General features: G+C 40.9%; 1 protein-coding gene across 4 annotated transcripts in view; it reads right to left on the bottom strand.

The window, feature by feature from the left end:
- camsap2a (calmodulin regulated spectrin-associated protein family, member 2a) overlaps positions 1-13,849 on the bottom strand; it is a 48,770-nt gene that overhangs the window by 5,869 nt on the left and 29,052 nt on the right. For all 4 annotated transcript variants that reach the window (XM_072660036.1, XM_072660037.1, XM_072660038.1 and 1 more), the window contains exons 5-12: positions 12,112-12,144; positions 10,719-10,860; positions 9,395-9,534; positions 3,852-3,942; positions 3,632-3,728; positions 3,134-3,171; positions 2,970-3,039; positions 865-2,875 (exon numbers count right to left, since the gene is read on the bottom strand). In XM_072660036.1, coding sequence (XP_072516137.1) covers positions 865-2,875; positions 2,970-3,039; positions 3,134-3,171; positions 3,632-3,728; positions 3,852-3,942; positions 9,395-9,534; positions 10,719-10,860; positions 12,112-12,144 — 2,622 coding nt within the window. The remainder of the gene's footprint in view (positions 1-864; positions 2,876-2,969; positions 3,040-3,133; positions 3,172-3,631; positions 3,729-3,851; positions 3,943-9,394; positions 9,535-10,718; positions 10,861-12,111; positions 12,145-13,849) is intronic.

The following is a 13,849-nucleotide window of genomic DNA, read 5'->3' as shown; positions in this document are numbered from 1 at the left end:
TGCTACTCTCTTGCATATGAGCAATTCCAACTGTAGTCTGCTGTTCAGTAGTGTTTTAAGTGAACGTCAACAAGTCTATAATTAACATCACAATATAATTACAATTACATGTTTACTTACTCCTGCAGTATCTAGGAATTACTTACTTCTGCAACAAGACTATAAGCATATATATGTTGCATGCAAAAACAGCAATTTCCGGTAAACCACAAACAGAAATATACAGAAACACTGAATCAGAAACAGCCCAGTCGCTGTGCTGCTCACTGTCTGTGAAAAATACTCACATCATTTAAATGATTTATTAGCCCCAGTTTTCTGACCTAGATCAAACAGCAGCATGGTCGACCCAACTAAAAAGAGCACGACATGTCTGTCCTAAGCCAACCCCTTTCTGCAATATATTCTTATTATAATCTTTAGATAAAATACACTATGAAAAACAGTCATATCTACTTTCACATAATATTATGATTACTTCAATATTACAGTTACTTGTCATTACAGATATCATTATGTCATTATTTAAGTTACATATGACATTAATATGTGACTTGTCAGGACATCAACCATCACACCTTTGCAACTGATAATGAGAACATGTCACTGTTGCATACATGTCACTGTTGCATACACTGGTCCATACATTTTAAACCAAGTTGTGTGTACAAGTCACAGAGTTCAGACTCCCTCTTGTCCCACTCTTAGTCAGACAAATTATATTATATGTTAATATAATTAAAAATAATACATTTAAACATATCAAACAAAACAAATCCAAAGCTTATCAGCAGTTTATGGGTTAAATGACAGTATGATATAATGGTATATATATATACACACCTTAAACATATACACACATACCTTGAAGAAGAATCCGCAGCACATCTTCTGGTCATCATCCGCATTCTCTCCAACTGTTGGTTCATCCCTGCTCTCTTCAAGCTCCTGTCCATCAAGAGGTTTTAAAACAGATAGCGGCACCTCGATCAAGGTTTTGTTGCTCTGACTAGTAGAATCAACCGGCTTCTCAGTGGGTGTGACTATGACGGTTTCTTTTACAGCTTGCGATAACACCTCTGAAACACTAGATTCCACTGTGGGCTTGATTTCTCCTCCTGTTTTTTGCTCTTCATCTTTCTCACCATTTTCCTTCATGTTTATGATTTGTGCATCCCTCATCCCCTCTGATTCCTGGGCTGTCAAATCTCCAATAAATGTTTCTGTTTCTTCCTGCTGTGTGTCTTTGTTTGGTGACACGAGATCACCAGTGGAACCCTCTGAGCATACGGGCTCATGGGCTTGCATAATGTCCTTGTCTGTGGCTTCAGCACCCACTGCTGTTTTTTTGTTGTCCCCCAGGTACGCGAAAGAGCTGGTCACAGACTGAGATGGAGAAAACCTACGCAAGCGAGGTATACTATCTACAGACTGAGGAACAGTAAGAACTCGGTTAAACGGGGTGATTTTGAGCTCACTGGGCCTGGGCGTTCGTGGAGTTTTGGAGTGGAAGGAGGCTGACTTCCTCTTGAGGCTGGTTGGGGAACGATGGGTGGTGTGAGGGGAGTCTGCAGGTGAAGGAGAACCAGAGGAGCGAGCTCCGCTCCCTCGCAGGTCCTGCATCTGCTTCTTAGGGGACGGCTGCGGTGGGGACACAACCCATGCCTGCTGCTCTCGCATCTGCATGATAACCTCCTGCTGCTGGGCCAGCCGCTGCATCTCTGCCTGCAAGAAGCTTAGTGAAGAGTTCAGCTTCTCAATGGAGCGTGTGTACTCCAGCAGGTCTGCTTCGGATGCACCCTCTTCACCAGGGGTCTTGACTGGAGACTTCATGGGCTGTGGGTTATCAGCTGGTGTCTTACCATCTTCTACAAGTGGTGAGGAGCCATCGCCTTTCCTCTTGACTACTGTAAGGAAAGCATTGCGTCCCATCTTCTGCCTGTGACGTGTGAAAGCAGCTTCCACTTTCTTCTTCTGGGCCTCAATGGCACGCCGTTTCTCTTCCAGACGCATGCGCAGTTGCACCATTTCTGCTGCCATGGCATGGGCTGGATCTTTGGGTGGCTGGTGAGCAGGGCTCACCTCTGGTGAGGGTGCCCAGGAGACTGAGTGGGGAATGCTGAAGTCTGAACTGTCTGGTGTGGTCACCTGTGAGCTGCCCTTGGCCTCCACATTTGGATTGAGTTTCTTTAGCTTTTGCTCAGCAAAGCTGGTCATCTTCACCCCAGGTGTAGGTGTCCCAGCTGTGGGGGACCTGGTGCTGACACTGCTGGGGCATGGGCTGGTCGAGTCTTGGCTGCGACAAGCTCTGGCCTCAAAGTCCTGGTCCATGTCTAACTCCATGCTCATTGTGCAGTCCCGCAGGGACGAGTCCTCGTCCAGCGTCTCCTGGATGTCCTCTGTCCTCACATGAATGCCAGTGTCCACCTCGGTCGTTGATGTGCTCAAAGCTTCTTTCGTCTCTGAAACAGAGTCTAGGTCTTTTCCTTCATCTTGGGTTTTAGAGGTCAGCTCTCCCTTGCTCTGCAGATGAAGGAAGAATCCCCCACTCTCTGCCTGAGCCTCGGAACTCTTTTGTTGCTTCTCTGAGTTGTGGATGATTTCCAGGGCTTCTTCGATGCTTGGTGGTGCTGTGCCATTCACGTGGCCATGCTGTGCTCCTGCAAGGCTTTCTGGACAACCCTCTTCCTCAATGCCTACGTTCTGGCAGTCGACAGGTTGGAAAGACAGGTTTCGCTTCATTCCCTTGGCTAGTTTAAACCCAAAGCCTTCGGTGCTCACAGACCTGGTCATTCCACGGCTCAGTGGTGCAGGAGTATGGCTAGTGTCCTCTTCATCAAATGGGATGTCAAAGGACACTCCCTGAGCAGCTGACCTAAATCCAAAACAGAGGCCAGGTGTAGTCAGCACAAGTTTCTATCTGCAATATTTCTCAAATACAAAAGTGTCCTAGGCATTCTCACACTCACCGCTTCTCCTTGGGCCAAGTACCCATAAAGCTGTCCACAAATGACATGGAACTTGATCTCTTGATCTCACCTGACCAGCACACAATCAATGTTTAATGCATACCATTACAAGTTATAGATAAAGAATTTAATGTCATTAAAGAAAGATGGTTTTGTCAGCTTACCTGAGTTTGATGTCCGAGGCTGAGGTCGCAGTGGGAGACTAAAATATAGAGGCAAAGGTTAGTTAGACATTGAAGCATATGTAAGGAGAATACAGATATTACCATCAGTCAGGGTAACTGGTTTCTCAAGTAAACTCCCCCAAGAACTAGCAATGTTCCACACACTAGAAGGGTAGGGAACACGTCTCCTCTGAAACATGCCGGACACCACCTCTTGCCGAAGTGCTGCAGATGCAGCTTTGCTGGGTAGCTGACACGCTCAAGAGAAAAGCGCCGGGTCTCCAGCTCCACCGCACCAGCTGCCTGTACTTGCCAACATAGCTTAAGAGTGATGAGGGGGTGAAAGAGCCATTTACCTATGGCTCTATGGCAAAGCGACATGGTTCGGGATTTAAACTCATAACCCTCGGGCCATAGGAAGAGTAAGTATTCGAAATTATATTCCAAGCTACTGTATGGCTGTTAGATCTTAACGTGTGCACTTCCAGGTAAGTATACCTTGGCCTGTCTGGACTGGGAGGTCTTTCCATGAAGCTTCTCTTTGTGACTTTTGAGATGGGCACAGATGGCACGTTCTTCAAAGATGGAGCTGGTGCTAGAGGTCACAGAGATAAGTGTCAGTCCATGCACTTCAAGGTTAAGACTTTATGACTCTGGCAAACATATAATTGCTTAATAGCATTTAGTACACACAAGTCTTATTCCATTTTTAGTTTACCTTCAGGGACCAAAACCTGAGGCTGCACAAAAGACGGCTTCACCACTTCAAACCACCAGAAGAGCTCAGCCATAAATACTAGGTAGTTATTCTGTTGAGGAAACAAAAGAAGAGAGACAACTTGAGTTTTCCACGATGATCTCATTGAACAGGGGGCAGTTACATTGTGTGTAAATTTGCATGTGCATTTATTTCATTCCACAAGGTGTCTCTGTAGTCCTCAGTTTTAAATAAGGCATGCTAAGTTCTGTCAGCCTCAAACTGCAGTGTTCCCCCAAATTGCGCTCATAGAGCACCCATGATAACTAGCCACTGGAGTTAGAGGGCGGAGAACACCAATTTGCACAGTGCAGGGATAATCCAAGGCATTCTTGCAAACTCACACACATTTCCTCACAAATTATTGCCAGGTATGCACTGGCTGAAGCTATTATATGTAACCTTGAATGCCCAGAGGCTTCCAGACGCAGTGAAAAATACTTCAGTCATGCAAAGTGTGTACAATTCACCCGTCAGCAATATTCACATGCACTTGTTTAGAGGCACAGGCAATTAGTCAAGAGAACTCCCAAAAGGTGTGGCTTGACTTCCTTTGTTGTAGCTTAGTGTCTGAATCTTTCAAGGCTGCATGTGCTCCACTGAGTCCTTAAAAGCAAGCAGTTCTTTATTATGTCTGAACCACAGATGTGCAAGCTGGGGTACATCTGCTATGGGAAATGGGATTTGAGGGACAATGCCGCTACTCGTTATTTTTCATGTACATATTGGGTGCTGTGCATATACAAACATGTATAAAACATAAAAAACTAGGCCTACATCTACATGGACTAGTTGACAGAAGAAATAGAATTAGGGATGCATCACTATGGGAGTTGCGAGCAGATGCCAATATCTGATACTGTTCCTGTGCACATCTGCAAATGTTAATACAGTTACTGGTTCCATACATTGTTATAGTTACAAATGCTGTAAGCTGAATAAAATGTGCATTATAACAACATGCATAAAATAACACTAACTCAGCATCACCTATTATCTTCTAAATTTGAAATAAGTACATGAGTGCAAAAGTACAAGAACAAAATCTAATATCAGTTGCAAAACATCAGTCATGTCTTTTTTAAGTAAGTATGAATATACTAATACGATTCCAGTATTATTGTGCACCCTTAAATATAATATTTAAAACTATAGGGTTTTAAATGCAGTAACAGGGATAAAACACAGATATTTGTGCATGGTTAATCAGAATCACCAAAAGAATCTGCTCTTATGGAGTTCAGTAAAAACCTTTTTTGATTATTTTTTAGATGTTTTTATAAGACAACATAGATACGATATCATTATAACCAATATAATTATGCATACCAAGTTTCAGCTCCAAACACTATGACTGAGATTTTAATATCTATTCTTCAAATGATCTAAAGCCTGAATAATTAGTGCCCTATAATTATAAACTCTATCAAATCAAGACCTTTAAAAGATACGGTGGATACCCGACCATTACCACAATGCACAACCAATAAACCACCACTTACAAAGCTACAAATTATGTTTTACTATAACCTTTGTGACTACAGCTTCAAGCAGACTTCAAATGTATCAAGAAAAAACTTCATGAGCACTCTAATGAAAGGTGTTTTGGGGGTCTTACCATGCAAGGAGAACGTCTGACAAACCAAGTGTGTGAGCAGTATGTTCAACTACAGATGGTGCTTGGCAGCACTGCCCTCTCCCCATCTGTCGGCCTACCTATAGACCCCACATGTGAGCTACGAGCATGCCGGACTCATAATAATAATAAAAAAGATGTTTGTGATCAAAAGAGCCTCTAACATTAGCCACTTTTAAAAGATGACATTTCAGAGCCAAATACCAAAATGAGCTCTGGCATTTCAAGAAAATGAGCGACCTGCCCATACTGCGGTCACAAAGGAGCCATTTAAGCAAGCAGCTAATCCTGTTAGCAAGTCATCAGCTGTCTCTTAGTCGCCTAACGTACAAGACGTTCTAATGCCATTACTTTGACAGGCAGTTTGACAGTAACAGTATTTAAAAAAGACAGCACTGGGAGCTGCTGAGTGGCCTAAATGTCCAGAGATCATGAGTCTGATCCCTGGTGAAGCCAATTTACTGGTAGTCCTCTAGGTGGTGGGATGGCACACATGATTTTAGCCACTGTGGGTGTCTGGTAGCTATTGTGACAGAATAGGCAGTTGGTGTTCTCCTCCAAGCATGCTGAGCTGTCTAATGGTGTTGCAATGTGCTAGCCTTCCCAGTTGGTAGCATTGCGTTTAATTGGGTAGACCTGGCTAGAGTTTCACACAACTAGATTTGGGGCCCTTAATCTGCATTTGAATAGTTCTGGGTGATGGGCTATTCTCAAACCAGCAGTAGATGTTTAAAAACTCCAACAGCACTGTGGCAAACACAGCTCCACACTCACACGCCAGTACCATGTTGGTGTCACTGCTATGCTCGGACTAATTCTCCATTTGAAAAATATCTGGTCAGCGGTGGTCTATTTACAATGATGGATGGGGCACAGGTGGGCTGATAAACTGTGCAGCAACAGATGGGCTACAGTCAGTAATTGTATAACCACACGATGCACCTATATAAGCTTAATAAAATGGCTGATGAATGGGAGTATTACATTGTTGGTGTTGCTGTTATTTTGAACACCCTGTGTACGTAGCTGGCAGGTTGATCATCTCATAATTGAGGTCCAGCTTGCTTCTTAATGCAGTAAAGAAAGCTTTAGAGCACTCAGAATCACTCAGTCACACTGGCCTAGTATGGTGCTATGAATAAAGTAGGTCAAGGTTACAGCTCCTCAACCTGCTCTCAATTCCACTCACATCTCAGAGCCTCCACTCAGCAGCCACATACACACACACCCATGCGTACAGTGGATGTTCACCATTACAACTAGTTCAAATAGCATTCACTGTTTGGAACGATCATCATTTTTAAAGGATAATTTTGGTCAGATTTAAGCAGTTACTGAAGGCCTTCATTACTGTAATCAGAATCTGCCAGACTCGGATCTACTGTAATGAATTTGAGATGATGATGTAGAAAGGCGTATTCAGATTTTGGAAAACTTATATATAAAATATAAAACTATATATATATATATATATATATATATATATATAAATGTAATATATATGTTATAGGGATATTCTATTGAGGCTGTATTTAGTAGAGAAATCTGAACCAAAAACAAAAGTATTCCATCCCTCAGGACTCTACTACTGGCAGCAGTGCCTGCTCACATCCACATCTCAACAGCAAGTAAGCTTCTGGCTGTCTCCAGGACTTACACTGAGAGCAGCGAATACGTCCCTTGCATGCAGTCTAGAGAGGGAACGGTGTCAGGAACACTTAAGCAAACCACACAGAATCAGACTGTTCCCATTCAGGCTAAGACCTTGCCTTTGATGTCTCAGGGGATCCGCTCAGTCAGGCCTGCGTACAATGGCTCATGAAAGGACTCGGGATGTAGGATGACATTTAAATGACATCAACGGCTGCATGAAAAAAATACCTCCTCTGATATCCGATTCAAAACCAGTCCTTTCAACTGTGAAAGTGTTTTGACTGCAAGAGTCTTTTAAGTTAGGGTCCCTCGTCTGAGAGCATATAAACACGGCAGTAAATCAACAGAGGATCCCCACACTATTAGGAGTGTATATTTGAAATTTGACATCATAGATGCCACAGCACATACTTTAAAGATCTACAATTCATTCTAGCCTAAGCAATACCTTAGATTCGTGCAACATCATGCATCAATGCACCCCAGGCCTTCTTCCATTATGTATCCAAATACACAAAAAATAGAGCTGTGTGTTCAGTAAAAGTGGGGAACCCAGCAAAATACTCAGTTACAAGTGACCAATTATGTTATTTTAATTATGTAAGTGTAATGTATTAAACTGATATTCGAAACCTTTCCACTCTGGATTTACTTGTCGAATCAGGGCATGTTCACATTAGGTCACAATATCTATTTTTTTTATAAGATTAATTATCCTATAAATTATTGTGATAAACAATATTAGTCATGTAAATTTTACGCCACTGATGTAGTGCTAATATTGTAGTAGTAGTAGTAGCAGTAATAATAATAATAATAAAATGTCAAAATACAATAATAAAAATAATACAATTATATCCTTAAATGTCATGAATAAATAAAAAATGATTAAAATAACACCATTCTTTTTTTAACAAAGTCGACATGCTGGCTCGTTCACATTAATGGGCTCCCCTCGCATAAAGCCAAAATAATCCAACTTTGAAAAGTCCAGTTGGACTTACTTGTCCAAACTCTCTGGCTGGAATTAAGCAGCCTCTGGGGAAAACCCCGTTCCATTACACCCCTATCTATCGAAGTCTGCTGTGCTTGGATGGAGGCAGCATCGTTGATGTATTGGTCATTGTGCACACTGCACTAATTTCCCACATGATAGATATCGTTGTCTGCTCCCAGACTCGAGCTCGCCTCCGACACGGAGCAGACGAGAGACCAGAACAGCGTGACTGACTAAAATACATACGTGCAAGTAAACACTACGGCCAATATCGAGGACAGCAAAAATGATCGAGGTCATGTGCATATATTGTACGATAAGTTGATAGCGTAATTATCGTGACAGGCCTAAATCACAGTACACAGAGCACTGGGAGAGCGTTCTTATTACAGGGCGTCTTCACAGAGTCTGAGAATCGGTTACCATGGGGAGCCTCTTTCCACTGCTAGCTTTCTAAAGCATGACTCACCGCTCTGGCAAACGTGAATAACCAACTGCCTGCCCCCACAGGCTGTTCATCTGCTTGTAGAAGCGAGCTGTGCCAATACTCCAAAACCACGGCATTGACACTATTGATCCCCTAAAGTACCACAAGCTCTGACACCCCCTCCCCCCAAATTATTACACTTTCATTGTGATGAGATCTAATAAATTCAGCCTTGTATTAAAATGCCATCTTGGCAAGTGCCAAGTGAAAGTGTCAAGCACTATAATCATTACAATGGTGGTTTATTCATCACACTGACTGAACAGTCCACCAAAATGTCTATACTCATATGTGAGCGTCTCCTCATTAAAACTCTTTCTACATTTCTAAATAATAATGATATTTTAATGGCATTTAGCAGATGCTCTTATCCAGAGCGACTTACAAAAGTGCTTCACCGTTTACTCAGAAAATATCCTTAGCTAGTTTGTATAGACTAAGATTCATGCGCTGGTTGGGGGCATCCAGAAGAAATCTGAAATCAAGCTATATATATATATATATATATATATATAAAGTGAGGCATGTCCCAGGGGTCTGGCACATTGTGTTTTCATTGTGTTTTTCCAAAATATTTAGAATAAATAGAAGCTCTAAAATCTGCACTCTAAAATTCTGTGGAGGATTTGTTGACTGATTTCCTCTTAATTTTTTTCCCCTCAGTTGTGTGTTTGCAACTACGATTGATCTACAGTGGTTCAGAGGTAAAATAGGCATGAAGGTTGGCTTACTTTGATGGACGAAGATGCGTAGAGCATGTCCTCCAGGTTGAAGTGGCAACAGTGGTTCAAATGCTCACGGCAGAAGTCCTGAATAAGCTGCAGGTTGTACAAGCTGTCTGCCAGCGACATGGTCTCTTTCAGGCATATGTCTGTGATGGAAACACCAAACTTCTATTAAAAGCTACCCTAGTCACCATGCTTTTCTAGCAGTGCCAAGGCAGAGCTGACTAGGGATTGACCAATCACAGCACAGGTTCATTGTGGCTCCGCCCATCAGAGGTCAAGCCGTTAATCAAGGCATCAAACAAACAGCAAAAAGCATGTAATAAGTGGAGTAATAAGGATCATTTGTCTTTGGAAGCTAATCTCATTATTTCCTATTTTCTGCATAGGGAGGAGTTAACTGATCTGACAGTTAAGTCTTCAGTCTACCAGTGAGATGTGATTGGATTAAACATGAGTTAAAGATGGTTTACTTCATGAGAAGTTTAAATGACACATTGCCAGTAAAAAAACACTGCTGCTTTAGTGAAGGAACGCTACTGCTGTTTATAAAAGCCCTCTCTGAATTCATTTACATATTTATGTAGGATCAAGTTTTTTAGTCATTACTTTTGAGTAACAAACTTTTTTGGTTGTGCTAAGATCTAGTTTTTTTTAGCAAGTGTCTTGTGTTATGTTAGCCAGTGCTGACCGCATTAACGCTATTACATTAACGCTATGCAATTAAACACTACTGCAAGTCACTGTGCATTTCTTCAGTGTGTAAAAGAAAATAAAAGTTGCATTCATTAAAAGAGTTGCAAAAAAGTTTAATTACAAAACAAAAAAACAAAACTTTGTTGACATAAAACAGTAATTTACTTTGAAACACTTTGAAGATACTTTGCAACACTGAGCAACATGTTCATCCAAGTGTCTTGCTTTGCCTGAATGATGTCTTGACAGCTTTCATTTCCAAAGTACTGTTTAAAGCACATATTGAAAATCTTTTAAAAGGTGGTTTTAATAGCTGAAAGCTTTAAGTGCAAGTGCTGAAGTCATTCCTGCAATGAAAAGAAAGCTTGTGTATCTTGTTTTTATGGGCAGTTTATTTCTAAAGGGTTGTAGACACCTGCTCATCCAATATTTCTTCTGAATGTAAGAGTATCAATAGAGAGTTTACATTGCATTACTTTGCATTCAGCCTCAAGAGCATTACTGGGGTCAGGTACTGATGCTGGTACTGTGGGAGCACTTAAAGTAGATGAATTTACTAGAAATGTACTGAAGTTAGTCTGCATACCTGCATATCACACAAAACACAACACACTGGCTTGACAGGTGTACTTACCCTCCAGCTTGACGATGTCAGGACAGTAGAAATGCAGCAGGGCGGCGAGACCACAGCCATCCGTACTGTCCTTCAGCAGGTTGTCCACCGGAGGGATCCATGGCACCGTCTTAGGCAACACCTGCTCTTTCCTGTAGCGGGCCTGCCACCCAACACACACACACACACACACACACACACACACACACACACACACACACACACACACACACACAAACAAGAAGCTCAGTTAGCAAAGAACCAAATAGCTCTAAACATGACAGACACACACAGTGAGTGAAAGTTCATGTAAGCTGAATTACACACTCTATATATGTGTGAGCCGAACCACACAGACGACATGTATACAACACAAAACTAACTGCATACTAAAATCTGCAAACAAGAGGGGATTTGATGCGCTCTCTGACCTAGATGATGTAGGATGCCACTGATTTGGCTGATGCTGGTTAAAACTAGCATTGATGTTTTACAGATTTCATCAAGGAAACCCAGTATTTACAGTTGCCATCCAACACCTAGTTTATCTACTTTAACAGTCCTTCATTAAAGCAATCAGGTGAGCTGCTGGTGGAAGTGAAAAAATCCATACAGTGAATTAAGTTCACAGAGAAGTCAGGAACCAAACCTGTGTTCTTTTAACTGATATATCAATACATTTACTGACAAACAACTGTTTTCTATTTTCTTTTTATTTGTTTTATTTATTTTAATGTATAGTATCCGTTCTGCAAAAACACACTTGTTGCTGAGAAAAACAAGATAGAGATCACTCATATTACACTGTTATACACTCATATTAAACTGTTAAATCAGCCACAAACTGTAAAACCAAAAGTATTTAAATGCTTTCCTTTATTATAGCAATATGGAATGAAAAGGTAAACCACTACACAAAGGACCACCATGGTTAAAATAACAAAACATGTCAAATCTAACACTGAATATGTCAGATATATTTGATAGAATATATTTGATAACACCAAAGTTTAATATGTAGAGAAGTAATGAAAAATAAAATAAAATATGATATCATTAACATAATATTTATAATATTATATTAGTTAGTAAATTATTGTAAACTAATAAAAGAGTTATTTTATTGACTATATATGCTGATATTATCAGCAATCTGAACTTTTCATAAAGTGGTATAGATGTTAATGACAAACCTTTCAAACCTAAATCTGAGTAACTAAAATGTGAATCAAGACCCTTCATATTCAATCAGTTCATTCTTGTGACAAATTGCAGAGTTTCTTGTGTGCTAGCCTCACTGAATGAGATTTCAGAGGTTCATGAGATCATGTGGATGAAACAGATGCTACACAGAGACGAACAGATGAAAGAATGACGGAGGGAAGAAGAAACTACGTTTTATCTTTAAACTTACAGGGACCAGCTTCATATACCATTTGGTTGGAGACTTCAGTCGGCAAAAGAGCGCATGAGAGAGACAGAGAGAGAAAGAAAAAGAGAGATTATCAGGAAGGGACGTCTAATCCAATCAGAAAAGGAGAATGACCCAAGAGAGAGAACTTTGACGTGATTACCAACTTCATCAATAGCTCATTACTTTAAGTAGTAACCAGAGTTTGAAGCTGAACAAAAAGGCTGAATTCCTCCTTTTAAGAGCTTCAATCCACACTGTAGTTAGTGACAGAAATCACTATGGTGACTTTAGCATTGGGACAGTAATGTGAGTCTGAGGCTCTGAGGGTTAATAACTCTGCTTTTCCATTCCAGCCATAATGACCCAAAGCTAAATAACTCAGAGACAGACCCCAGTCTAGCTTTAAGCACTCGTCAGTGTCTGTGTCAGCCTTAATGTGCACTGAACAAACCCTTAGGACTAGTTCACCCTTGAGCATTTGGGGATTCAGCAGCCATCACAAATCAGCCCAACATTTGGTAGGGAGTCATTTTTAGCACTGAGGGAAACATCTAAAGTTCTGGGGTGGATTAAGTACCAAACTTAAAATATATAAAATATTACTATATTATATTATAGTTATTATAGTTGACATTTGTTTTTTTGTCCATGAACTGCACCAGGCTTCAGTAAAAACAAGTAAACTACCACTACTACCATGATTCCGGTAACACTTTACTGTAGGGCAGCATACATAAGGCTAGACGGTCTATATACCTTTTATGGCAACTGCCCATTTTTTGTCACTTCACCTTATAGAATGTTAGAACAAGTGAAACGTCTTGGAATACAGTAGCATCATTTGGTTAAATTACATACTGCAAGCCATTAATATCAACTGCCATAAACAGACATTAATCAACAAGCACTCAGTGACACAGTGTTAATGACAACTGACATTTGCTGGAATAGGCCAAAATGTCTAAGCTGGCATTTATGTGCTTTAGCCTAATAAACGCTACCCTAGAGGTAACTACACCAAAAAGAGTGTCCTCCATCCACCTGCATTTGTAACATGATTAGGACAGTTTGTCAAAAAAAAAAAAATAATAATAATAATAACATGCTTTATCTGTTTCCCCAGATGCAGTCGATTAACCAAGATATATACTATATAGACAAAAGTATTGGGACACCAGCTCATTCATCATTCCTTCCAATATCAAGGGCATTTTTAAATAATGTTGGAGTATCTGTCTCTACTGTTTAGGGAAGACTTTTAACTAGATTTTGAAGCATAGGTGTGAGGACTTGATTGCATTCAGCGAGCCTTAGTAAGGTCAGGGTATCTGATGATCACCACCTTCCCTCATCCCCAACTTACTCCCCACCTCATCCCAAAAGTATTGGATGGAGCTCAATCATTACAGAGAACACAGATCCACTGCTCCACAGCTCAATGCTGGGGGGCTTTTTTACCTCTCTAGCCCACAACCTTAGACTGTCACCAATCTCATCTCTGAAAATACATGTTCTCAATCCAATTAAAACAGAGTCTCTGCATAGCTCTGCACATCTCTGCATAGCTGAATGCTGGCAGTTATTGAAAGAAACCAGGACTACGTTTACCTCAGTGCAGTGGGTGGTATCAATCCACATGCTGCGGTCCACTAGTACCACCATGTGTGGGCGTTATTTGGATGATGTTCATGTAGTTAATCTTAGCTTAAAAGTCTATTCATGCTGTTTAATTCCCCCT

This window comes from Salminus brasiliensis, chromosome 17, assembly GCF_030463535.1.
Source record: "Salminus brasiliensis chromosome 17, fSalBra1.hap2, whole genome shotgun sequence".
NCBI lineage: Eukaryota > Metazoa > Chordata > Actinopteri > Characiformes > Bryconidae > Salminus > Salminus brasiliensis.
The sequence above is the reverse complement of the archived record's forward strand: the minus strand, read 5'-3'. Positions and strand labels throughout refer to the sequence as shown.